Raw genomic sequence first — 24,161 nt, 5'->3', positions numbered from 1 at the left:
CTGTGACTGTACTCAGGGCACTAGTTCTAAAATACTCCTTAGTGTCTTATCTACTGAGAACAAGTCTGAACACTAAGATGGCTGGCTGTATTGTCAATTTATGATCAGAATCAGAATATCAGAATCAGAATAGCACGACTAACCATTGTGTGGGCAAAGAACATCTGGAGGTGGAGGAGGTATATATTCAGCTTACCAACTAACTTTAGACTGAAGTTGCATCAACTTGATTAAAGTAATAGTTACAACACAAAAATGCCACATACTTTTTGGAATATGTATAAATATTAGCACTGAAATGTTAGGTATTATGTGTCAAAATTGTAATCTCATATTTCTCGTGTGTATTAATCCTCACTTTTGTAGATTAGGAAACAGACACAAAAGTAAATTGCCCAAGGCCATGTATCTAGTATATGAGACTCCATGTATTTTCAGAGTTCATCTGTCGTGCTACCTTTTTAAAGGATTTAAGCCAAGATTTTCAAATCTAATATATGTCTATGAATCACAGCTAAAAACTGAAGCATTTTAAGTTTGACCTTAATATTTTTTGTAACTTGCCAGTTTTTAGTAGAACTTTACTGTTGGATAAATTTTATGTAGTGTGCATGAATATAGTCAAATATACAAGTAACTGAGTCTTATACATGCTCTTCTTTTTGTATTTTTATCAGGAGGATGAGACTGTAAAATTTAAAGTATGTAATCCTGAAATATTTCTAAGTTTATGTATAACAAAAGTATATATTTTAATAAACTCATTTTGATATAAGCACTGAGTGGCTTAATAGGGCAGTCAAACTCGGGAGTGGTTGCTTTGGAATTTTCATATGGACTTACGGGCACTATCTACTTTAACTCTTTAAAAGTTAGTACTGGGCGCTTCCCTTGGTGGTGCAGTGGTTAAGAATCCGCCTGCCAACGCAGGGGACACAGGTTCGAGCCCTGGTCTGGGAAGATCCCACATGCCGTGGAGCAACTAAGCCCGTGCGCCACAACTACTGAGCCTGCGCTCTAGATCCAGTGTGCCACAATTACTGCCCACATGCCTAGAGCCCGTACTCCGCAACAAGCCACCGCAATGAGAAGCCTGCACACCACAACAAAGAGTAGCCCCTGCTCTCAGCAACGAGAGAAAACCCACGTGCAGCAGTGAAGACCCAATGCAGCCCCAAATTAAATAAATGGATAAAATAAGTACTAAGCTTTACTACTCCATTGGTTATTAAAATATAATATAAAAATATTAAATTCCATTCACCTCTGTTCTCACCAATGAAAAAGCCCTTGATTATGTTGATACTTTTTTCTAGTTACTTTTCCTTTGTATAATCTTGATTTAAAACAAATGACCATACTTGAGTTATAGATCTTGCTTTATTTAAGTCCATGCTAATGTATTTACACTTTTAACAGTTATATTATGATACAGACTGTCTTTGTTGGGTTTTAGTACCTAAACAATACTGCATTGAACAACATGGTAATTTTTAATTTTAATGCCTCAGGATTAATATTCTAGAAACTGAATAGCTAGGGCAGACTTTTGATTCAATACCAAAATTTCTTTTGAAAACCAAGTGGTTGCTGGCTTCCAGTAGCATTATAATATTCTTGGGCCAATACAGTGTAACACAACAAAAAACCCTTGACAACTTGATGGGCAAACAGCACTCCATCTTAATTGCCATTTATACTAAGGAAATTAGTCCTTATACACTTTATTCTTTTTTCTGAAGTGGGTATTTTTCCTTTTCAACTAATGAGATAGCCAAGTTATTTCAGACATATTTGCTGACCCTTTTTGCAAGTGTTTTAAACAGTCAAGCATATCAAGTTTTAGAAAAGAACACAATATTTAAATTCTCATCCTTATAATTCAGAATGACAGTTAAAAAAAATGTTCCTAGTATTTGGGTAATAGTGACTATCTAAATTACTAAGTGAAATACCTTAAAAATTTTACTATAGTAGCAGTTGATAGGCTTCTCCAGCGTAGGTCAAAGGTCCATGAGAGTATGCTGTGTCTTGGTAACATGATCTAGTTTAGAACTGTACTGTTCACTTTTAACTCTGCAGGTAGCAGTTTGGGGCTAAGGGTTAAGTCACCTGACCCCCGCCCCCCGCCCCAGGCATCTTATTTTCTCCATAGTCTGCTGCTTATAAAGTTGTCAGTTTCTTACAATCTCCTAGAAGCAGGTATAGAGAATATTTTATTACACTTGTAACATGTCTCTTAAGTAACAGCATAAAATAGAAACTAGTTATCTGATCCAGTTTAAGAATATGTATTTTATATAATTTATAACCCTTTACAAATAGAAAGCCAGTAAATACAGTACACTGAATCTGCGGTGATTCAATCTGAGAAATCTTCAGTATAAACAAGTTTAGCAAAGTCCTTTAGATGCAATTTCTTTTGGGTTTACTGCAACACTTTTTGTTATATTGTATGTCTTGTAAATTCCAATAAGTCTATCTGAAATCTCAAACATATTATTTCGAAGAGAAATTATTATGAACTGGGCATTTTTTGTTTGTTCCTAAAGAGAAAGAAAGAATAAATTAGAAAAATTATACATATATTATAAATATATAAATCATATAATAAACATCTAAGCTTTATTTCCCTGAAATATTTCTTGACAGTAAATTCAACATGACATCGATAATTAATTAACATGAAGAATGACAACATGGATAATTCATGAAACAGTATTTGGGTTTGAGAAGAATTCGGATATTTGGAAGGATGGTTGCCTAGAATTCTTCTAGTAGAAAAAAGATATAGAAAAAAAATTTCTAGCTGTGTTTCTGCTACTAATTTACATTATCCATTTATATTTCACTTTTCCAAAATGGAACTATTTGGCTGAAATAAAGGATGTGGTCTCCTTTAATACCATGGGATGTGGGATTAGAGAACAGGGAAAAAAGCTCAAAAGAAAGTCAAAGAATTTCATCTGTAATGTTTAGGGAACCCATAAAATTTTCAGAATGAAAAGCTCTAAATGATTACTTACATATATATAAAATGCAACAATGGAAACATTTTTGAAATCAAGGGCTGCATCAATCTCATCCATGAAGTACAGGGGAGTGGGTTTGTAGTGGTGAAGAGCAAATACTAAAGCCAATGAACTAAGTGTTTTCTCTCCTCCTGAAAGGTTGAAGATCTTCTTCCAACTTTTCTTAGGTGGTCGGACACTGTAAGAAAATCTCGTCAGTCAAATTACTTGTAAAGCTAAATTAAGACTTCGTGATTTGTTTCCCATAACTGGCTTCTACCACCTTCCTTGGGAATCTCTAATTTCCTTTTCACGAATATAAACTTCTGAGGGGTTCTTTTATAAACATGTCATTGGAGGATGAACACACAGGAACACCTGACAAAAATTTAAGATTTAAACAGCAAGCTAATAAGTAATTCTTGGTATTTTCCCTCTGTTTCCAATGCACTTTTTGCTTTGCAATTTTAAAATACATGTTAGATTGAAATGCCTCGAAAATTAGACAAATATTCTGTAAAATCGAGTATTTACTGTTTGCCTAGAATTTATGCTGTAAACTAATATCTAGGCAAACTAGTATTTATGAAATAAAACAAGTTGTACATCTAACCTTCACATCCCACCCCTAAAAAAAATACTGTTTGGAGAATATGTAGAGAGATAACAGAAGAATCCGAAACTCAGTATACAGCATAATTACAAACCTGAACATGATTCCTTCAGAGAAAGGATCCAAGCTGTCTACAAGCTCCAGCTCAGCATCACCTCCCAAAGTAAGCATTTGGTAATTTTCCTTTAATTTATTTGTTATTATATAAAAACCTGCCATGAATTCATTAAGCCTTTGTTTCCGAAGATCTTCATATGCCTGTCTAAAATTATCTCTTTCATAAGTAATTTTGTCCAATTCTGCTACCCGCTGTAAATATAATTCTTCCTATGAAAAGAATGAGAAAAACACCAATTCAGTTATACATTTGAGATGAGAAATAACACTGCTAATGATATAAAATAAAGGCCACAATTTAGGCTAAGGTGTAGAGACTTCCTGACTATTACACAGTTTATTTGTACCTTCTTTTTATACTCTGCAATGGCACCAAGGTTTGGTTTCATTTCATGACACTGGGCTTCCAAGAGTGCAATTTGATTTGTTATGGAATCTGGGTTCTTGATTGCTTCAAGATCTTCTGGGCTTAGAAGTGGAATCTCTTCAATAGGATTATCTTCTATGGGATGCAATGATATTTTTGAAATCTAAAAGTTAAGTTAGATCAGTGTTAGAAAAGGCATAGTATTATAATTCATTGTTAAACCTCACAAATTAATATGACAAACTGCCTATCAAAACAACATATACTAAGGAGTGGTAACTAATTTGTGTATCAACTATGTTTCAAAGGACTTCAAGAAAAATAGTTGTAGTGTTCCAGGTGTTCATGTAGCCATTTGTTAAATCTCCGTTATCAGCCCTGGGGTGAAAATGTTGACTAATTCTGACCATTATGCATATTTTTCTGTATATAATAACTCCTATATACTGTTCATTTTGCCCCTATAAACCTGAGAAGTGATTATACACCATGAAATTAAGAATCACAACATACCTCAAAAACACAATAACATGAACCCTAACCTTTTTTCATAAAGGATATCTTAAAGTTACATTTAACTATCCATAACAATTCTCACCTCTTTTTGCCAGTATTTTATTTTAGAATTATGTTCACCAATATGACCATCTACTTGTTCAAGTTTCAACTTAATACTAAGTGCATCTTTTTGAAGAGCATGTTCATTTTCCTGAATTACTTTTAGTTCTTTAAGTAGGTTACGATGTTCTTTCTGGATCTCTGGTAAGGACTCCTAAAAACCAAGAAGAAATGCTACAGATATGATCTTCTCAAACAGAACAGGGATTTTCACATTACAAAGATGAAGAAGCAACCAATCTCTCCCCACGCCCCTTCCACTTTAAATGAAAATGTTTTTATTTACAGAAAAGTTACAATACAGTACTCATTTTTACTGTACAGATGAAAGTTAATATAAGTTTAACTTATTGAGTGCTTACTAGGCAAGGTATTGACATCTATAAATCTTAATTGCTTGAAATACCATCCTCTCCCCTTTCCATGTCTTACCTCTGCAGCATTTGCATTCTTTACGACCTCTGCTGCTTTGTCTTCAAGACTTTTTAGCTCTGCTGTTAAGTCATCTACTTCTTTCTCAGTATCTTTTATTTCTTTCTCTGTGCGAAAGACAGAGTCTTGTGCTTTTTTAAGATTTCTAAACAAGCAAAATCATATATTAAAAATGTGGTAATGTGTGATTTGTTATTCTGCTTCTGAAAACCTACCAAAGAACTTTTCATGACATCAATGTAACATTTTTTCATCATAGATTTAAAAATTTATGATTTACTAAAATCCTTGAATTGGTTTTTTATGTTTATACATACACTTGTGGGATACTGTATATTTTATTAAACTCTCAGTATAAATTAATAAAACTTCCTTATATAAGCTTTTAGACTTAGACTATGAAGCAAAATTGTCCATTGGATTATTATATTCTTGTCATTTTCTTGTCAGATTGGAGATTCTTAAATCTTTACACCCATGAAGCTATACCATCAAGTAAATAAATACGCCCTGGTTCAAGTCAGGGCAAACAAGTGTTTTTGGCAGGGTGGAGCGGGGAGGAAACTGGACACATGACAACACACACACACACACACACACACACACACACACACACACGACTACTTTTTCCCTTAATGAAGTTACTTCTATTTTGACTGATAATTGTGTTTAGGCAAAACATATGGCTTATTAGCACCTTATCTTTGAACAAAAGACATTGTAATAGCGGAATAACCAGATAATCAAATGTGACTCATGTTATAATTTTAAGACAAAAGAAACAGCTGTTTACATTTCAACATTTTTATACATATTTAGCTTTAATTATTTTAGAAATACTTTAATACTCTGAAAATTAATTTAAAAACAAGATCTATATTATGAACGTATTAAAAACTTTTTGGGACAATGGAATCTAGTTAATTAAATTAATCTAGTTAATTAAAAATTTAAGTTATTAAAACAATTTTGCTAAGAAATCTCAACCTTCTTATTCTCCTAAAACCTAGATCTATTTCAATGAATCACCCTCTACTCCCTTTAAGCCAGAGAAATGAAACTCTGACTTCTATGTCCTCACAAACTTGGGAATTATATAACCACATTTTGCCAAAACATACCCGTTTATGTTTTTAAAAACTAGTCATATGATGTTTATTATAGGTGCCCACCAAAACTCCTATTAGGTAACAACATGTCAGAAGGGCTTAATAAGTAACAGTAACAGAAACATTTAATGGACTTTGTTTAAATATTAATGGGATGTAGGGAAGAGGAAGACAGGGTAGTATGCATACTCTACCTGTCAGCAGTCTTGATTGCTACTTGGGCTTTAGTAATAGCAGAAGCACATTCATCTAATTGTTTGTTTATTTTATCAAGTTTATCTTGTTGGGCCTTGAGTTTATGGTTATTAATTTCTACGATAATATTGTGTAACCTTTTAACCTCAGCTTCCACTTTACCAGCTCTCTCAGCCACATTGTTATACTCTGGAAGAAAAAAAAAAAAGTGAAATTAATTTGTGTTTCTATGCTAATGAGCGTCACTTGTTAGATGTAAATCTCTTCAGTCAATATGACTTAACCTGATGCATGCCCAAGAAATTTTAGACATTTAAGGAAAAGTACCTCAAAAAAAACCAAACAAACCCCAAACCCCAAAACCAGAATGCCAAGTCAAAACAAATGGTGTTATATAACAACACATGGTTAAATTCTCTGGCTCAGCTGTGAACATAACCCACTTATCTCTTACTGGCTTCATGCCCTGAAGCTCTTTTAGAAAGTTTTTAGGGTACTTTCTTGACCATTGGTCTCATAATGATTTTTACCCTTAGATAGATTATGTGCCTGACTGCTGCCCGGGGTGAAGAAAATTGTGGTTGTTTTATTCAATCAAAAAAAATTCACACAATTTGGATAGCAAAACTGATGAGTTGAGCATGTTTCTGCTGGCAGTCATGGAAAAGTCTGAATTTTCTTGGTGGTGTTAGAGGCTCTGGTGTCCTGTCAAAAGCTTTGTGAATACTGACAGGCATTGGCATTAACTTTGGCAGTGTAGATTATAGTAGGTACAATGTGCTTCTGTTGTTGGCAGTTGTAGTGTCATCTTCCCAATTTGGTATTTATTTATTTATTTGGCTGTGCCAGGTCTTTAGTTACGGTATGCAACTCTTAGTTGCGGCATGTGAGATCTAGTTCCCTGACCAGGGATCGAACCCAGGCCCCCTGCACTGGGGGCGTGGAGTCTTAGCCACTGGACCACCAGGGAAGTCCCTCATCTCCCCCATTTGAGAGATGACTTTCCAGTTGTAGAAGAGGCAGTATAGTTCCTTTCATGGTTCTACAGAGTAGCTCTGGAAATTATTCTTCATGTTCAACCTAGAATTTCTTAAGCCATCACAGTGATTCTGTAAATAATCTTTTACTCTGTTAAACACACACCCACACCCCAAATCATATCTGTACTAACCAGAGTGGATTCTGTTCTCCATATTTGAATCCTAATCACTATACAATATAGGAAGGATGAAAGGTGGCAAAAAGGTAAGGAGTTCAAGCTTTCAATATCTATGTCTAGAAAAGCAAGCAGAAACAGAGCCAACTTATGGAAGGAGACTCCCATAAAGCTCCTATGGGAGGAGTGTATCAATACATTTAGCATAGGGGAAAGGAGGTAGGATGTGCTAAGAGGAAAAGATTAGATAAAGACTTAACTGTTGTTCCTCTAGATTGTCTCTTCTCTCCTGTTAGGTAGATTGGAATTTCAATATTCTCCAAATCTCACAACTTAGTATTCATCTTTTTGTCCTACATTATCAGAGAATTCTTTAGTCTGATCTTTCAAACTCATCTAGTGAGTTTAACTCCAACCTCTATTCTTTATATTTCTGAGACCACCACTTGGCTTTTTAAAAAACAAAGCAAAACAAAACCCCGCCCTTTTTTTGTCTTCTGAATCCCCCTTAGGATACTAAAATAATGTATTTATTGAAGGAATTCTTTTGCTCAAAGTGGTGATGTTCTCTGTAGTTTAAGTTCCATTAAGCTGTCTGTATGCTTAGCTCCCTTGTGGGGTAGAGTACCAGCTGCTGTGGGGTCTGGCATCATGACTTATACTGGGGGATGGGCCAGGTATGCAACTGGGAACATCAGAACATCTTCTTCCTTATTTTCAAGTACCTAACATGCATTAAAAATTCTTTTCCCTATCTATAGTAGCATGTCTATTAGAAGTAGGAGGGGAAAACTAACATCAGATAGTCTATAATTTTGAAGTCACTATTTTATACCACCTTGCTCCCCTTACTCTATTCTCTACACAACAGCCAGAGATTTAAAAAATATAAATTAATGTAAAATAAAATATATAATCTTAAAGATATGCTTGCAGAAATGGGCTTCCATATTAGATATTAACAGAGTATACTAATAGCCAGTATTTCCATGAGAGGAAATATATATGGGGCTCCTAAAAAAGTCAAGGATTCCCTTTCAAACAAGAATACAGATTCCTGTAGTCTGTGAAAGTGCTGCTATAAATGACAAAGATACACATTTTTTGTTTTAATTGACCATTAGGTTCCATCAAAGCAAACACAACAAATATTGTAGGTATTCTGGGGAAGGAGGGGTAGGGTGAAGTCCCTGTGTCTGCAAGGACAAAATATATACCCAAAATAAATGCAAGGAAAAAAGAGTCCTGTCAGATTATATCACTTCCCTGTATATGACTTTCCAATGGCTTTTAATTTCACATGGAGGCAGGGCTTAAAAGGCTCTACATTATCTGGATTCTTCCATCGTTTACCTCTAGCCACTCTGGCTTCCTAGTGTTCCTATAAACTTCTGGCATAGTCCTTCCTGCCCCAGGGCCTCTACTTACTCCTCTACATTCTTCCTGAAATGTTCTTCTCCCAAATATCCACATGTCCACTCATACTTCCACTGGGTCTCTGCTCAAGTATCTCTGGCAGTGGCCTGTCTAACCACTGTGTCTATCTGAATCCCCATCCCATCCTGTTTTCCTGGTTTTACTTTTATCACGTAGCACCACCTGATACAGTATGCAATGTATTTATTATCTTCCCCATCTTTTAAGTGTGAGTTCCTTGAAAAGAGGGACTTTATTTTGTTCACTGCTTGATCAATAGCACCTAAAACAAAGCTTGGCCAGTAGCAGATGCTATCTGAGTGAATGCCTCAATATTAAAAACGTAGATAAATATGACCACAAAAATAAAAAAATTAATACAGCTATATATTAATATTCAATATGCCCAGTGGACATCTGTCTGCTTACAATCTTTTTACCTCTTTTTCTTTGGGAAGAAAACTCGACCTCAGTTTTTGAACATCTGGATAATTGCTCCAATTCCAGTCCATCTAGTTCTTTCAGATGAACAATCAGTATTTGCCTTCCTTTGCTCATGAACCAGACTGTAACAAGGGTCTTTCTTAAGGACATGATGAAGGCTCACTGTGTTTGTTGGTGTCCCTAAGATACTGTGTAACTCACCATTACCTCCTTGTGCAATAAGATGCACATCTACCTATGTTTAATTGAAGCCAACGTGGAAATAGAAGCAGGGCTGCTCAAGTGCATGATCAGAGGATTTTAATGTCAAAGTCAATTCTGACTATGAGCCTATGAACTAATTCCCTTTCTTGCTGAAAGCTTTTGGAAGAACACTTATATGTTTATATACAAGAAGAAAAAGTTCTGGAAGGAAAAATGTGTTTTCTCTAAGCTCTCAAACAAATAACTACTATCTTGAAGGGTCCTTAGGAAGACTGGGCCAAAGTATACAAAATATAGAATTAAAAGCATGGGTATCAGAATCAGACTGCCTTGCTCCTGAATTCCTATACCACCACCATATGCTATGCGGCCTTGGGCAAATTGTATAAACCATTCTGTGCCTCAGTTTTCTTATCTGTCAAATGAAGTACTTAATAGTACTTTATAACCTTCTGAGAAATAAAAACAAAAATCATAAAACAGAGTGGTCACTTGTCTATAATATATGAAATCTGCTACTTTTTATTCTACAAACTGCTATCTTAAACATTCCAAATATTACAAACCTGTTTTTGACCACACAGGGGGAAAAAAAAAGTGTATATCCTTAAACATACCGGTCTTGAAAGCAGTAACATTTTCTTCTAGCAATTTCTGCTTTTTTTGGTCAGGGGCTGTAGCAAGTACATTAGCTTCAAGTTCCTTAACTTGGACATTCAAATATTCTTCTTGCTCTGATAAACGCTACAGAAATGTTTTAACATTCAAAACTGTTAGTATTTTAAACTTACTAACAATAACATTTGCTTTAAACATTCTAAAAAAAAAAGGTACTTAAAATCTTTAAGAGAAAGACAAAAACAAGAAAGGGCAGAAAACACGAACAATTAATATAAAAATCGAAAATGGCCAACAAAACGCATGAAATGTATACACTCATTATGAAGATAAGTTAAAATGCTATTTTTTAGTATTTACATCAGATTAGCAAACTTACAACAAACTGAAGAGTACCTAGTGTTCAAAGACTTGGAAAAATTATTTGCATATGCTACTATTAGTAAATGAATTAGAACCGTCTTTTTGAGAACAATTTGGCATTATGCAACAAACGCTTAAAACACTGTACAGGGCTTCCCTGGTGGTGCAGTGGTTGAGAGTCCGCCTGCTGATGCAGGGGACACGGGGTTGTGCCCCGGTCCAGGAAGATCCCACATGCCGCAAAGCGGCGGGGCCCGTGAGCCATGGCCGCTAAGCCTGCGCGTCCAGAGCCTGTGTTCCGCAACGGGAGAGGCCACAGCAGTGAGAGGCCCGCGTACCGCAAAAAACCCCCCCAAAAAACCCAAAAACAACACTGTACACATACTGGGTAATAATTATAGTTTTAGAACTCTAACCTAGGGAAATAATTGGATGAGTGTATTAAGGTCTGCCTAAGAAGGATATTTAAAACACAGCAGTGTACATAGTCAACACAGAAAAATATTTATCAAATCGTGATACGAACAAAACATGCCAATACAATTGCACACAAAATAAATGTACATTGGCTTGGAAAGAAAATCATAATTAATAAGTGAAGAAAAGTTAATAACTCATTAAAAATTCATATGCAAATTTAATATGTATATCAATATCTACCATATACTTAAACACATACATGCAAACTAGACACACTAAAAGTTGAAAGACATACATAAAAATTTAAGGTGATAATCTTTTGAGTATTTCCTAAAAACTGTTTTCTGATTTTGTTTTTTAAAAGAGACTGGGCATGTACTGCTTTTTCATAATTAAGAAAACATTTCACTTTGAGAAGAGAATGAAATAAAGGGTCACATAGTTGCTAAGGGAAGACACATTTCTATGGAGTACAAATGGAAACCAGAAATAGCTGTGGCTGGAGCAAACACTGTGACAGGGCGTTTATCCATTAGTACTCGGGGAAACAAAATCAACAGATGCGCCTTACACCTAGAGACCCAGCCTCCTCCTCCCCCCTTATATTTTAAAATTATAAGCAAACAGCAAAATGCTTCTGCCAAATTGCTGTTGAATTCCAATAGTTTCAGCTAATATTGATTAAAAAAGTACCTGGATGCTTGCAGTAAACTTTTCTAGTGTATTCCTCATTTCTCGTTCACTATGCCTTAACTTAACTACTGCTTCTTCCAGTTGTACTTTCTGTTCCTGAATTTGCACTGCTTTTTGAGAGTCTCTCTGCAACTGTGATTCCATTTTATTTACCTACAAAGAAGAATACCAGTGAAATAAGTTTATTCCAAGAGTCATTTCAGATTAACAGCAATTTATGAATGAAGAAAACCCAAATTTCTGATCTTAAAGACTAGAAACAAAGCAAACAACCCAGGTCCAATTCCAAAACCTAAAGCTTAGGAGATGGTCAACTAATTTCTGCATCATAGAATCAGATGAAAAGACAATTTTAAGTGTTGTATACTCAACTACTATTACAATGAAGGTATACTACACAAATATTTAAGTGGAAAAACATAAACTATTTCAAAATATGAAAAAAAATCAAGCCACAACTCTTCAGAAAAAGTTAGGTATCCAGGACATCTAAGTACATTATTTTTAAGGAAGAAAAAAGTGTAGTGTTCCGAGGGTGATAATGGAACAGAGCGGTATTTCCTGAGCATTTTGACATTCCTCTTATACTTCTGGACATATAAAATTTGGAAACATGTATCAGAAGTCTTTGCTATATTTACAACTTAAAGAATTATGTCAAAATAGAAAAGATAATTATATAATACATCAGTAACTATGTGAAGAAACGAATTAAATGTCCAACAGTAAGTAAATGGTTAAATAAATTATGATATGATCCAAATGTCATAACAGAGAAAGATATATATGTCGAGCATATATTTTTAAATTAACATACTTTTAGAACTTTAACAAGTTTCATATAAAATCCCACAGCTTATATACTATCATTTAGAGAAAATTCAATCTGTTAATTGAAAATTTGATTACAGTACATTTAAAATAGAATTTACAGTATGTTACTTATCAGTAAAGCTGCTTTAACAAAAATGTCTTGACCATAATTTTGTACATGCTGACCTCTTCTTCTGAGATTTCAACAACAACTGATGAACCCATCCTTCCTTTCATTACTTTGCTTCCACCACCAGTCATTGTACCTGGAGAAGAGAGGAGAGAAGTCAGACTTAGATGTCTCCCCCAACAAGATTAAATAAACTCAATGGCAGAGAAAAAAAAACATTACCTGACTGTTCTATGATTTGCCCCTGTAATGTTACCACTCTCCATCTTCTATCTTTCTGATATGCTACTCTTGTGGCTTGATCTAAGTTGTCAGCTACTAAGGTATCCCGTAAGGCAAAGTAAAAAGCTTGGCGAATTTCCTCATCTTTTACTTGTACTAAATCAAATAATCGAGGAGTATTTTCAGGAGTTTGAATTTTGGTCATTTTCTTTGCCCACACTGCCATCTAAACATAAAAAAGAAAAATAATATATATATAAAGATCATTTCTGTTAGGTATAATTTATAGAATACACATGTATTAAACATAAGGACATGTATACAAAGTTCTGAGTATCTACATAATTGAGTATTACTTTACTGTTTTTTTGCGGTACGCGGGCCTCTCACTGTTGTGGCCTCTCCCTTTGCGGAGCACAGGCTCCGGACGCGCAGGCTCAGCGGCCATGGCTCACGGGCCCCGCCGCTCTGCGGCATGTGGGATCTTCCCGGACCGGGGCACGACCCCGTGTCCCCTGCATCGGCAGGCGGACTCTCAACCACTGCGCCACCAGGGAAGCCCTACTTTACTGTTATTTTAAAAAAGAAGTTATTGTAAAACTACCTCTATTCACAGATGACATGATCTTATACGTATTAAAATCCCGAGGAATCCATACATTAAAAAACTATTAGAACATGAATTCAGCAAAGTTGCAGAATACAAGATCAATATGCAGAAATTAATTGTATTTCTATACACTAGCAATGAATAATCTGAAAATGAGATTAAGAAAATTCCATTTACAATATACTAAAAACAAAACAAAAACCCCAGGACACTCTTGATATTAAAGAACAAAATGAAAGGACTCCTGATTTTTTTTTTTTTTTTTTTTTTTTTTTTTTTTTTGCGGTACGCGGGCCTCTCACTGTTGTGGCCTCTCCCGTTGCGGAGCACAGGCTCTGGACGTGCAGGCTCAGTGGCCATGGCTCACGGGCCCAGCCGCTCCGCGACATGTGGGATCTTCCCGGGCCGGGGCATGAACCCGTGTCCCCTGCATCGGCAGGCGGACTCTCAACCACTGCGCCACCAGGGAAGCCCAGGACTCCTGATTTTAAAGCTTACTACAAAGCTATAGTAATCAAGACAGTGTGGTATCAGTGTAAGGACAGACACAGATAAATGAAGAGTCCAGAAATAAACCCTTACATTTATGATCAGTTGATTTTTGATAAGGGTGCCAAGAAAATTCAACAGGGAAAGAATACAAATGGTGCTGGAACAACCCGATATCCAAAAGAGTAGAGTTGGACCCCTACTTTACACTGTATTATAAAATTAACTTAATATGGATTAAAAAACTAATTTAGAACCTAAAGCTGTAAAAGTCTTAGAAAACAGAGGTAAATCACCCTGCCATTGGATCACACAGTAGTTTCTTAGATATGACACCCAAAATACAAGGAACTAAAAATAAACTGGACTTCTATCTAAATTTTTTGCTTCAGAGGACATCATCAAGAATGTGAAAAGAGGGCTTCCCTGGTGGCGCAGTGGTTGAGAGTCTGCCTGCTGATGCAGGGGACACGGGTTCGTGCCCCGGTCCAGGAAGATCCCACATGCCGCGGAGCAGCTGTGCCCGTGAGCCATGGCCGCTGAGCCTGCGCGTCCGGAGCCTGTGCTCCGCAATGGGAGAGGCCACGGCAGTGAGAGGCCCACGTACCGGAAAAAAAAAAAAAAAAAAAAAAAGAATGTGAAAAGAGAGCCCACAGAATGGGAGAAAACATTTGCAAATTACATACCTGACAAGAGACTTGTATCCAGAATATATAAAGAATTCTTACAACTCAACAGTAAGACAAACCAATTAACAAATGGGCAAAGAATGTGAACAGATTTTTCTCCAAAGCTAAACAAATGGCCAATAAATAAGCACATGAAAAGATGTCGTACAAAAACCTGTGTACAGGAATGTTCATGGCAGCATTAACCATAATACCCAAAATATGGAAACAACCCAAATGTCCATCAATTGATGAATAAACAAACTGTGCTACATCATATAATGGAATATCATTTGGCAGTAAAAAGGAATGAAGTGCTGATACACATGTATTAGCCCCACCCCCTGCAAAGAGAAGAGAGGGAACTCATTTATTTATTTATTTTTTGCCACACCATGCGGCATGCAGGATCTTAGTTCCCTGATCAGGGACTGAACACGCACCCCACAGTGGAAGTGTGGAGTCTTAACCACTGGACCACCAGGGAAGTCTCAACATGGATGACCTTTGAAAAGTAAGTTAAAGAAGCCATACACAAAAGGCTACACATTATATGATTTCCTTTATACAAAATGTCCATAATATGTAAATCTAGAGACAAAAAGTAGATTAAAGGTTGCAGGGGGATGGAGGGGTGGGAGAATAGGGGTAGTGACTCCTAATGTGTATGGGGTTCCTCTTTTGGGGTGATGAAAATATTGTGGAATTAGACAGTGGTCATGACTAACAATCCAGACCATGTGAATGTACTAAAACCTGCTGAACTACGTATTTTAAAATAATGAATTTTATGGTTGTGAATTTTATCTCAGTAAGTGTTTCTTTTTCTTTTTTTTTAAAGTAGTTATTGATGATGGAAGTTAGAAATGCAAACTACCAATCACTGTAACACTGGAATGTATATTCCTTTAGGGGAGGCAGTAGAGGATTTTTTTTCACAACCATGTAACCCCAGAGCCTAATATAATCCTCAAAACCTATCAGGTGTTCACTTAAATAACTATGAAAAAAAAGCTAGGATTCAAAATCAAAAAACACTTGGCACTTAAAAACTAAATTACAGGTAGATTATGAATACCCACCTTATCCAAACCTATAAAGGTTGCAACTCCAATATTTTGTCTTTTAAGGAAGTTTACACATTCTTGGGCCGTATCGATAGAATCAACAACAATGTAGTCTAATGCATGACAACAGGATGAAATAGCAATATCATATTTTTCATCAATTGCTCCTAAGTCCCCCTAATAATTGAGAAGAGGGGGGAGAAATCAATGCACAATCAGCAAGGAATTAGGCACAGGATCATTTTATTAGTAATTCATATAGATTTTTCAAGTTGTGTTTAACTGAACTATACCTACATATGGCTTTAAACAGTACAAAAAGGGTACACAGTGAAAAATTTAAGTGTTCCTCACATTCAACCTTTCTCTTCTACAAAGGCAATCACTACTAGAATTTTTAATCTACCTTAAAAAAAAAAACTTATGGATATACAGAGTTTGAATTTTTAATGAGCACAAAATGAGAGAACTGTTTTCACTGCATGTAAATAAAAATGTATAGTGTGAAGATTTGAAACCTAAAGTATTATAAGCAAAATAACTTATAGAATAATAAAACTCTGAATTATTGAAAGCCATTTAAGATTATGTAAATCTGCTTCTCAGTCTATTAATAAATAAGCTATCCCCATTTCCTTCCAGCCGGCCACAGCTCCCTTCCTTCTTCAGGCTCAGGAGCTCAGGCTTCAGGTACCCACTATCCCTAGCCTTGGGTTTTGACATCATCCCTTGTTGATTTTCCTAAACTCTAGCCACAACCTTTAGTATAATGGTATAAAACCCAGAATATAATTTATCAAGTTCTTATTTTTTTAAAAAAAGAAAAAAGGAGTTTGTTAAGTTTATCACTAGAGTTGGATCACTTTCTTAAAATGACTATAATTATACAAAATTAAAAAAAAAACCCAAAACTATCTGTAACATGAACAAATACATACCACAAAGAATTTTATCATGCCTGAGTGTAAGAGCAAAATGTTTAAAAATGAATGTCCTTTAAAAGAAACAAAAGTAAATGTTATTTTATGTACAGAGACACTTAATATACAGTTCTTTAAGTCAAGGTAAGAAAATTATAACATCTGAGAAAAACGTATAGTCATTTACAAATAAATTCACTTTACCAATCTTCCATATATTCCTGGAATTCTGCCAGATTTTTTTTCTTGAATTATTGCATCAAGGACTTTCCCCCTACTTCGATTCATTGCTAAGGAACTCTTCGCTTCTTCAACTTTTTGGAAAAGATCACGAACCAAACTTTTGAAATTTATTTCTTCTTGTGTAAGTTTTTGAAGTTGTTTTTCTTTCTAAAGGTGAAAATAAAGAAAATGAATCCCAGAAGGTTACACCCTATCACAGTATAGAATTAGTTGTAATACCTAAAAAAAGAAGGAAAGGCCAATAATCAACACTTGAACCAGGACTAAGCTGTCACATTGCAACTGTTGGTTTGATTTTGAAAAATATGGGTTTTCTGTTTTAAAGGGGGCATAAATTATTTGGGTCAATAATAAGGAATATAAACACAATATAGACCTAGAAGCAGTGTGCACTGACTGCTAGAGCTAGAGGAGTTAGGGTTGTGGAAATCCCAGTTTGGCACCACACAGGCATAAATGTGTCCTAATTCTTATATTCTTACACTAATCAAAAACAGACCTCAATACAGGACTCTAGTTATGGGTGACCGGGCAGGGCTATGATTACACTGTGCCTTGCTTTTTAAATAAAAGGAGATTTATTATATAGTATTATATAGCATATATTATTATATCTAATTAAATAAAGGAAAACAAAGAACAAAAAAAGCATAGCTCTGAAATGAAGGAGAGCACGAGTGAACACTACTATTGCTAAACAAAAACGTCAGGCTGCCAAGAAGAGGAACCACACACATGCACACAAAAAGCCTAATTCTCAGTTTCTCAATCTCCAAGTTAGTGCAGCCATTTTTCTGACATTCTCCTTCACTTTCTGGCTTTAAATTATTACCTCTATTACCAGTCATACTGGTTTAAAGTATTGATAAAAGCTCAAGTTACAGATGTAATTTATCCAAAAATAAACTGAATCATGAGGAAGATAGAAGTAGTCACTGAATATAACTTAAGTTTACATTTAAATTCTATACGGCCATTAAGTTCTCTGATGACCAAGCGGTGTGCATTTACTAAAATGAAAAAGACTTCATTTTCAGTGTAATTTCTCTCCAAGCAGCATTTTCTATTGCCATCTTGCCTAATGATGCTTTTGAGATTAAAGTTATGAAATTCCTTAGATGTCTAATTCACTCAAGGATAGCAGAGGACATGGATGAGCTAATAAGCCAGATGTCTTGATTAGTTTAACAACTTGCAGTCCCAACAAAGAAAACTACATTCATAAGTTCAAAAACAGAAAAAAATACACTAAGATAGTTGACTTGCCTATCTGTTCACACACACACTTACACTTATTTGTGATTTTCCTTTACCATTGCCGAAGTTGTCTACACTTAGATTTAGGGAAACAAAAAACTTTCTTCTGTTTAAATTTTTATAATGGGAAATAATGGTGGCGGCAGTGATATTATTTGCTGTTTGACACTTGAAGGGAGAACGCAGCTTCTTGATAGTCTCGATTTGTATCAGATAGAATACTGAAATATTAACCCCATTCTTTTCGGAAAGATTACACTAAACAATAACAACAAAAATATCTATGTACCAGTCACTTAAGATGTTGAGATCAGGACTTCCCTGGTGGCGCAGTGGTTAAGAATCCGCCTGCTAATGCAGGGGACACGGGTTCGAGCCCTGGTCAGGGAAGATCCCACATGCCACGGAGCAACTAAGCCCGTGCACCACAACTACTGAAGCCCACGCGCCTAGAGTCTCCGCACGCAACAAGTGTGCTCCGCTCACTGCAATGAGAAGCCCGCGCACCGCAACGTAGAGGAGCCCCCACTTGCAGCAACTAGAGAAGGCCTGTGCGCAGCAACGAAGACTCAGCGTAGCCAAAAAGAAAAAAAAAAAGGTGTTGAGATTTTAAAAAAATATATGTAAATATAAAAATAAATAAAACTAGGGTTCATAAACAATGTTCAGATGAAATACAGAAGATTTACCTCCTTTAGTTCATGTTCAATTTGAGGGAGTTTTCCCTGTATATCTCCAATTGCAGCTTTCCTTTCTCTGAGAGTCTCAGAAGCTGTCATTAGAGCTTCATTGGTCTTACTTAATTGAGACACTGCGGTATTATGACGACTGAGATAGATATCAAGTTCTGATTGGGCTACATCCATCTTTGAACGTGCTTCATTTACTGATTTGCTGAAATCCATAAGTTCTTTCTCTCGACTCTGTTAAAATATGATAGATCCCATTAAATCCGAAATATATGTGTTTTTAAACCTAAACTGAAACGGAAACCATACATTTTGAATTTAACTTAATAGATTCTACAAGCACAATATATAGAAATAAATCTCACAAGTGGAATGGACTAAGTTTTTGCCTAGTTGTGAATGTTCATGGTATACAGTCTTTTCCCAACTGATTTCACAAGAGCTTAACAAGGTAGATACCATACTAATATCTAATATCTCAATTTAGAGATTAAAATGACAAAGAAGGAGTGGTTGAAAGAGAACAAAAATGTGGATCTGAAATCTAGATTCCATGGTCTTTCCACATTACCTTACCTAAAATGGTAAGGTGTAAGGACTACTCAGCAGAAAGTTTCCTCAAGTATATTTATGTTGGAAATCTTTTTAAGTTTTAGAGGTAAGGTGAGGTAATCCCCAACACAAGTCATAATTTGATGAGTGAGTAGAAATTTTGGACTACTGTGGTTGACTGTGTAGAAAGGACCTATTTATTAGAATAATGGAATAAGAAAAGCCCTTACAAAAGCCTAACCCTTTTATTTCACATACAAAGCATTGGCCTAGTAATATAGTATGATATTAGAACATGCCCATATTTCAAAACAGAATCAATTTAGTCCGTAAAGAAACTCCAAAACACTTCATGGAGGTATAATTAACAAAGGTCTTATGTAACTGACTTAAGTAACGTTAAGTCAATTCAACTCAATTACTGTCATCTATTAAATATCTATTTAACATGCTCAGTGTTGTCTAAAAGGCTGTGGTGAATATAAACAAAGAAAGCTAAACTCTGTGCTTATAATCTTGCTGAGGAGACAAGACATATCAATGAGACAATCTCACACTCTTGCTTTAGGGAAGTGCTAACATAATGTAGTAGCTAATATTTATTAATTCCTTACTTTCTAGGCACTTTATGTAAGTAAACACACATTTTATTTTCACAAAGATTCACAAAATGGGTAATATTTTCTTCCGCATTTTGAGGAAGATAACTTGGAGACATAACCTGAGTTCAGAGATAATAAGGGATTGACCTAGGATTTGAGCCAAGAACTGACACATGAGCCACGGTTAAAACTATTACAGAAGAGCTAGAGAAGCAAAGAAAGGAGATGTCATCTATGGTTAGTGTGGTCCCAAGCATTTATAGGTAGTAACCAATACATTACCAAGAAAATAATTTAAGAGAAGACGAAAAAGAAAATTTGATGATGAAGTCAATGTGTAACGAAGAACTGCACATAAAACAAAGTATTTGATGAGTATTTTCTTCTACCACTATAAGTTCTCGTTAACTTTTTTTTAAAACGAGAAAGCAAACAACAAAAAAGAGAAAGAGTCTAGGCTAACCATCTTTAGGAATAATAGATATTAAAAGTCCAAACTTTTTCTTCTAACAGTTCATTTTTTAATATTACTATAAAAACAATCTTCAAGATTAGCAAAAAAAAAGCCACCAAAATATATGCCAACTGATAAAGAAATCTTACTTCTTTTTCTTTCTGAAGCCCTTGTGTTTCCTGTTTAAGGCTATCCATAACTTCCTTTAATTTTTTTTCTTCTTTTTCTTTCTCTTTCTCAAGGGCATTATTTCTAGTTGTTGTCTCAGTTATGATATTCTCACTCTTGGCAGGTATACTTTTAAATTCTTCAACCTAAGATTATAAAACAAATTAAAGTTACTAGAAGCATGTACCTTTAGGCTATCCAACACCATCAATATTTGGCTTATTTAAAAGCATTTCTCAGGATCTTCTAGATCTTTGCAGTTTTCACTGTAATTAAGTTTAAAGCAGCTAGTTTTAGCAAGTACTTCCTTAATCATCTGCTGCAATTTCTATGTTCCCTCAGTCTAATGGTAAAACTAATTCTACGAATTCCTGATTCCTTATGGAGGACAATTCTTCCTCGCTGAGCAGTAGATCTTCCTTCTGCTCCAACTTTAGACTGTAATTATCCTTCTTCACCTATGAATATGGTCTGAGTACACGGATTTCCCTAAAGTACCCTTCAAAGTACATTACAACTTACCACAAATTACCCATACACCCTTAGTTTCCCTCAAATCTTAAAGATCTTTCCTAACTTTACCCTTCCAGAGTCACCACATAGGCCTAATATTTTATTCCATTAATACCTTCCAGTAGTTATCACTTTTCCACAGTTGATTCCTAAAGGCTAATTATCTCTACTACAGTTACATTTGGCTTCATCTGCCCAATTCAGGGGTTTCTATCAAATCCATGCTATTTTGTTTATTCTGATTATCTATTACCAGAGAAATTAAACATTTCCCAAAATGGTGTCCCTCAAACACTGATTCACATAGATGTGTTACTGTACTGAGCATAAAGCACTTTGTGAACAAATGCATTCAGAAAATGCTTACAAGTTGAAGCAGAGCCTGTCTTATAATTACCATGTAATTATATGGTACAGAACTTTTTTTTTTTTTAAAGAAATTTATTTTATTTTTGGCTGCGTTGGGTCTTCGTTGCTGCACGTGGGCTTTCTCTAGTTGTGGCGATCGGGGGGCTACTCTTTGTTGTGGTGCGCGGGCTTCTCACTGCAGTGGCTTCTCTTGTTGCAGAGCACGGGCTCTAGAGTAGTTGCAGCACGTGGGCTCAGTAGTTGTGGCTCACGGGCTCTAGAGCACAGGCTCAGTAGCTGTGGCACATGGGCTTAGTTGTTCCACGGCATGTGGGATCTTCCCGGACCAGGGCTCGAACCCATGTCCTCTGCACTGGCAGGCGGATTCTCAACCACTACGCCACCAGGGAAGCCTGGTACAAAACTTTTTTGAGGGGAGAGGCTTTATGTGTCTCATCTATTAATATCTGATTAAACTATGAATATAGTTTGAAACACCCCAAATTAATTGATTTATTAGTCTGGCTCCTAGCAAGTTAGGCATTCTGGTCTAAACCTCATCTTTCTTTTTTTGAAACCTCAGTCTAGCTATTCAACCACTTGCTGTAAATTATGAACTTCCCCTTCCCTCCTTTTTAAGGGAAAACTCCTGCTGATACTCTTAACTTGATTTCTGCAGACAAAGGTACTATTTTTAAAAATCTATGATATGTAGCCAAAAACATCTCTTTAAATCATACACTCTAGGAAGAAGAAAATTATTGTCACCAAAACAGAACTGCTGATTTGGTAAATATTTTGCCAACAATGTATATCAGAAACATAAGCTCTAAAACTCAAAGTCAATGGATACAGGATTTCCCTTTGGGGAAAAATCAGGTTGAGATAAATCCTGAAACAACATTCAGAATCCCAACTCATTCTCTTAGGTAGTATGGGCCAAGAACATTCATGAAAAATAATAAAAACTACATGTGATATTCAGACCTGAAATTTTAAGAATTTCTCCCCTATAACTTACCTTTTCTTTATCTTTTTGAAGTTGTTTTTCCAGTTTTCTGGCTTTACTTGTAGCATGCTTTAATTTTTCCCTAACTTGAACATCTTCTAAATCTAGTTTTGTAAATTTTTCTTTGTTCTCCTCAATAAATTTTGTAATTTTGTTCAGCTTCCTAGCAAAGTAAGAAAATTCAGTCACTATTTTGGATATTCTGATATTTTAAAGCCACCTTATATACCTTGCCTGGTTATAAGTGTATCCAAGTTCTTATAAGGTAGGATCCTGTTTCAAGCTGACCCTCTCCTCCACCCATATTTGAAGGAGCTGTTAAAATGTGTGACTATAGGAGTTATTTTGTCCTTCTAAGCTGGACTGGAAATAATCACTATGATGTCTAGGTATAGAAAAATTTGACCATAAAATATAAGCAAAACTCATTTTAAAGAAGAAAAAAGAAAACTGCATAGGTAAGGGATATTGGTGTCATTGAAGATTGATATGAGAAAGGTAATGAGAAAACTAAGACAACTAACCTGTCAGGTTAAATGCTTGTTTGCTATGATGTTTTGTGTTATTATGTTCTGCCACTAGGGGGTAGCAGCCCGCATTATTTTAAGACCAGTGTTGGGCAGTCAAATCTGTGATAATCATCAACTAGATGTAAGCAATTAAGTTTTTTGTTTGCAAAAGGAGACCATTTTATATGCTGGCAAATGTATTACACGCATGTGCTGGCAGTAAGTTTATATACAGACACACACACATACATGCAATAAAATGTAACTAAATAATCTAAATACTTTTAGTACTTTCCAAAAGATTATTACTTCTCTATATCTTTTACATCTTTATTCTTAGCTTTCATTTCATTTGACAGTATATTGCTCTTCTCATTAATTTCTTTGGTATCTTCATGAATTTTTTCCTTTTGAGTCTCCATTTCAGCAATTCGTTTCTGCAGATCATAACTAAGAGAGGAAAAAAAAGATATCAGAAATCCTAAAATACCATTTCTAAAAGTCTCTATTTTAGTAAAATCAGCTGCTTCTAAAGTATTCTTAACCACAGTCAATTAACAATTACCTAGGATTACTGACAGGGAAGGGGGAACCAACCTAGGGTCAAGGCTAGAATTAGGAATAAAAATAGACTCCACATAAACAAAATTAGATCTATTATATGAATTCAAAAGAATGTATATGTAAAACTATTAAGCACAGTAATACTTGTGAACCCACCTCCCAACTTAAAGTAGGACACTTAAAAGTCAACTTCAATACTATGGTAAACAACCCTAATTTAATGAATTCATCACATAAAGCAACTTTTAGAATTTTTTTAACTTCAGTCTTCACATTTCTCTAATATGGGAAAAGAGAAGGGCTTAGACTTACTGCCAGAAACTAATACAAAAATTGATAAATTAAGGTACTTACATGTAATATTGACAAACATGATTCTTTTTTCTAAATATTTCATTTTCCAAGGTAAGAAATTCAATGGCTATGTTTTTCTCTCCTTCTAAGGCGTCCTTTTCCTTTTCCACCATCTTAACTCTGTTTAACTACAAAAGTTAAAAGTGTAGAGATTGTTCATATGAAGTGTATTTGAGCAATCTGAATTTAAAATATGCCAACATT

The 24,161-nt window shown here is 35.3% G+C and overlaps 1 protein-coding gene across 2 annotated transcripts in view; it reads right to left on the bottom strand.

Moving 5' to 3' along the window:
• Nucleotides 1-2,032: 2,032 nt before the first annotated feature.
• Nucleotides 2,033-24,161, bottom strand: part of SMC4 (structural maintenance of chromosomes 4) — a 34,359-nt gene continuing 12,230 nt past the window's right edge. The window contains exons 7-24 of one of the 2 annotated variants that reach the window (XM_065876869.1): nucleotides 23,958-24,085; nucleotides 23,349-23,489; nucleotides 22,543-22,693; nucleotides 20,642-20,806; nucleotides 18,885-19,118; nucleotides 16,900-17,085; nucleotides 15,791-15,952; nucleotides 12,942-13,167; nucleotides 12,776-12,855; nucleotides 11,777-11,929; nucleotides 10,300-10,426; nucleotides 6,462-6,651; nucleotides 5,159-5,303; nucleotides 4,707-4,880; nucleotides 4,089-4,271; nucleotides 3,719-3,951; nucleotides 3,027-3,210; nucleotides 2,033-2,546 (exon numbers count right to left, since the gene is read on the bottom strand). In XM_065876869.1, coding sequence (XP_065732941.1) covers nucleotides 2,394-2,546; nucleotides 3,027-3,210; nucleotides 3,719-3,951; nucleotides 4,089-4,271; nucleotides 4,707-4,880; nucleotides 5,159-5,303; nucleotides 6,462-6,651; nucleotides 10,300-10,426; nucleotides 11,777-11,929; nucleotides 12,776-12,855; nucleotides 12,942-13,167; nucleotides 15,791-15,952; nucleotides 16,900-17,085; nucleotides 18,885-19,118; nucleotides 20,642-20,806; nucleotides 22,543-22,693; nucleotides 23,349-23,489; nucleotides 23,958-24,085 — 3,015 coding nt within the window. In that variant the 3' untranslated portion in view covers nucleotides 2,033-2,393. The remainder of the gene's footprint in view (nucleotides 2,547-3,026; nucleotides 3,211-3,718; nucleotides 3,952-4,088; nucleotides 4,272-4,706; nucleotides 4,881-5,158; nucleotides 5,304-6,461; nucleotides 6,652-10,299; nucleotides 10,427-11,776; nucleotides 11,930-12,775; nucleotides 12,856-12,941; nucleotides 13,168-15,790; nucleotides 15,953-16,899; nucleotides 17,086-18,884; nucleotides 19,119-20,641; nucleotides 20,807-22,542; nucleotides 22,694-23,348; nucleotides 23,490-23,957; nucleotides 24,086-24,161) is intronic. The other variant, XM_065876870.1, reaches the window with a different exon arrangement.

Source organism: Phocoena phocoena, chromosome 4 (genome assembly GCF_963924675.1).
Source record: "Phocoena phocoena chromosome 4, mPhoPho1.1, whole genome shotgun sequence".
NCBI classification, from domain to species: Eukaryota; Metazoa; Chordata; class Mammalia; order Artiodactyla; family Phocoenidae; genus Phocoena; species Phocoena phocoena.
Note: the sequence above shows the minus strand (reverse complement) of the source record. Positions and strands in the feature narration are given on the sequence as shown.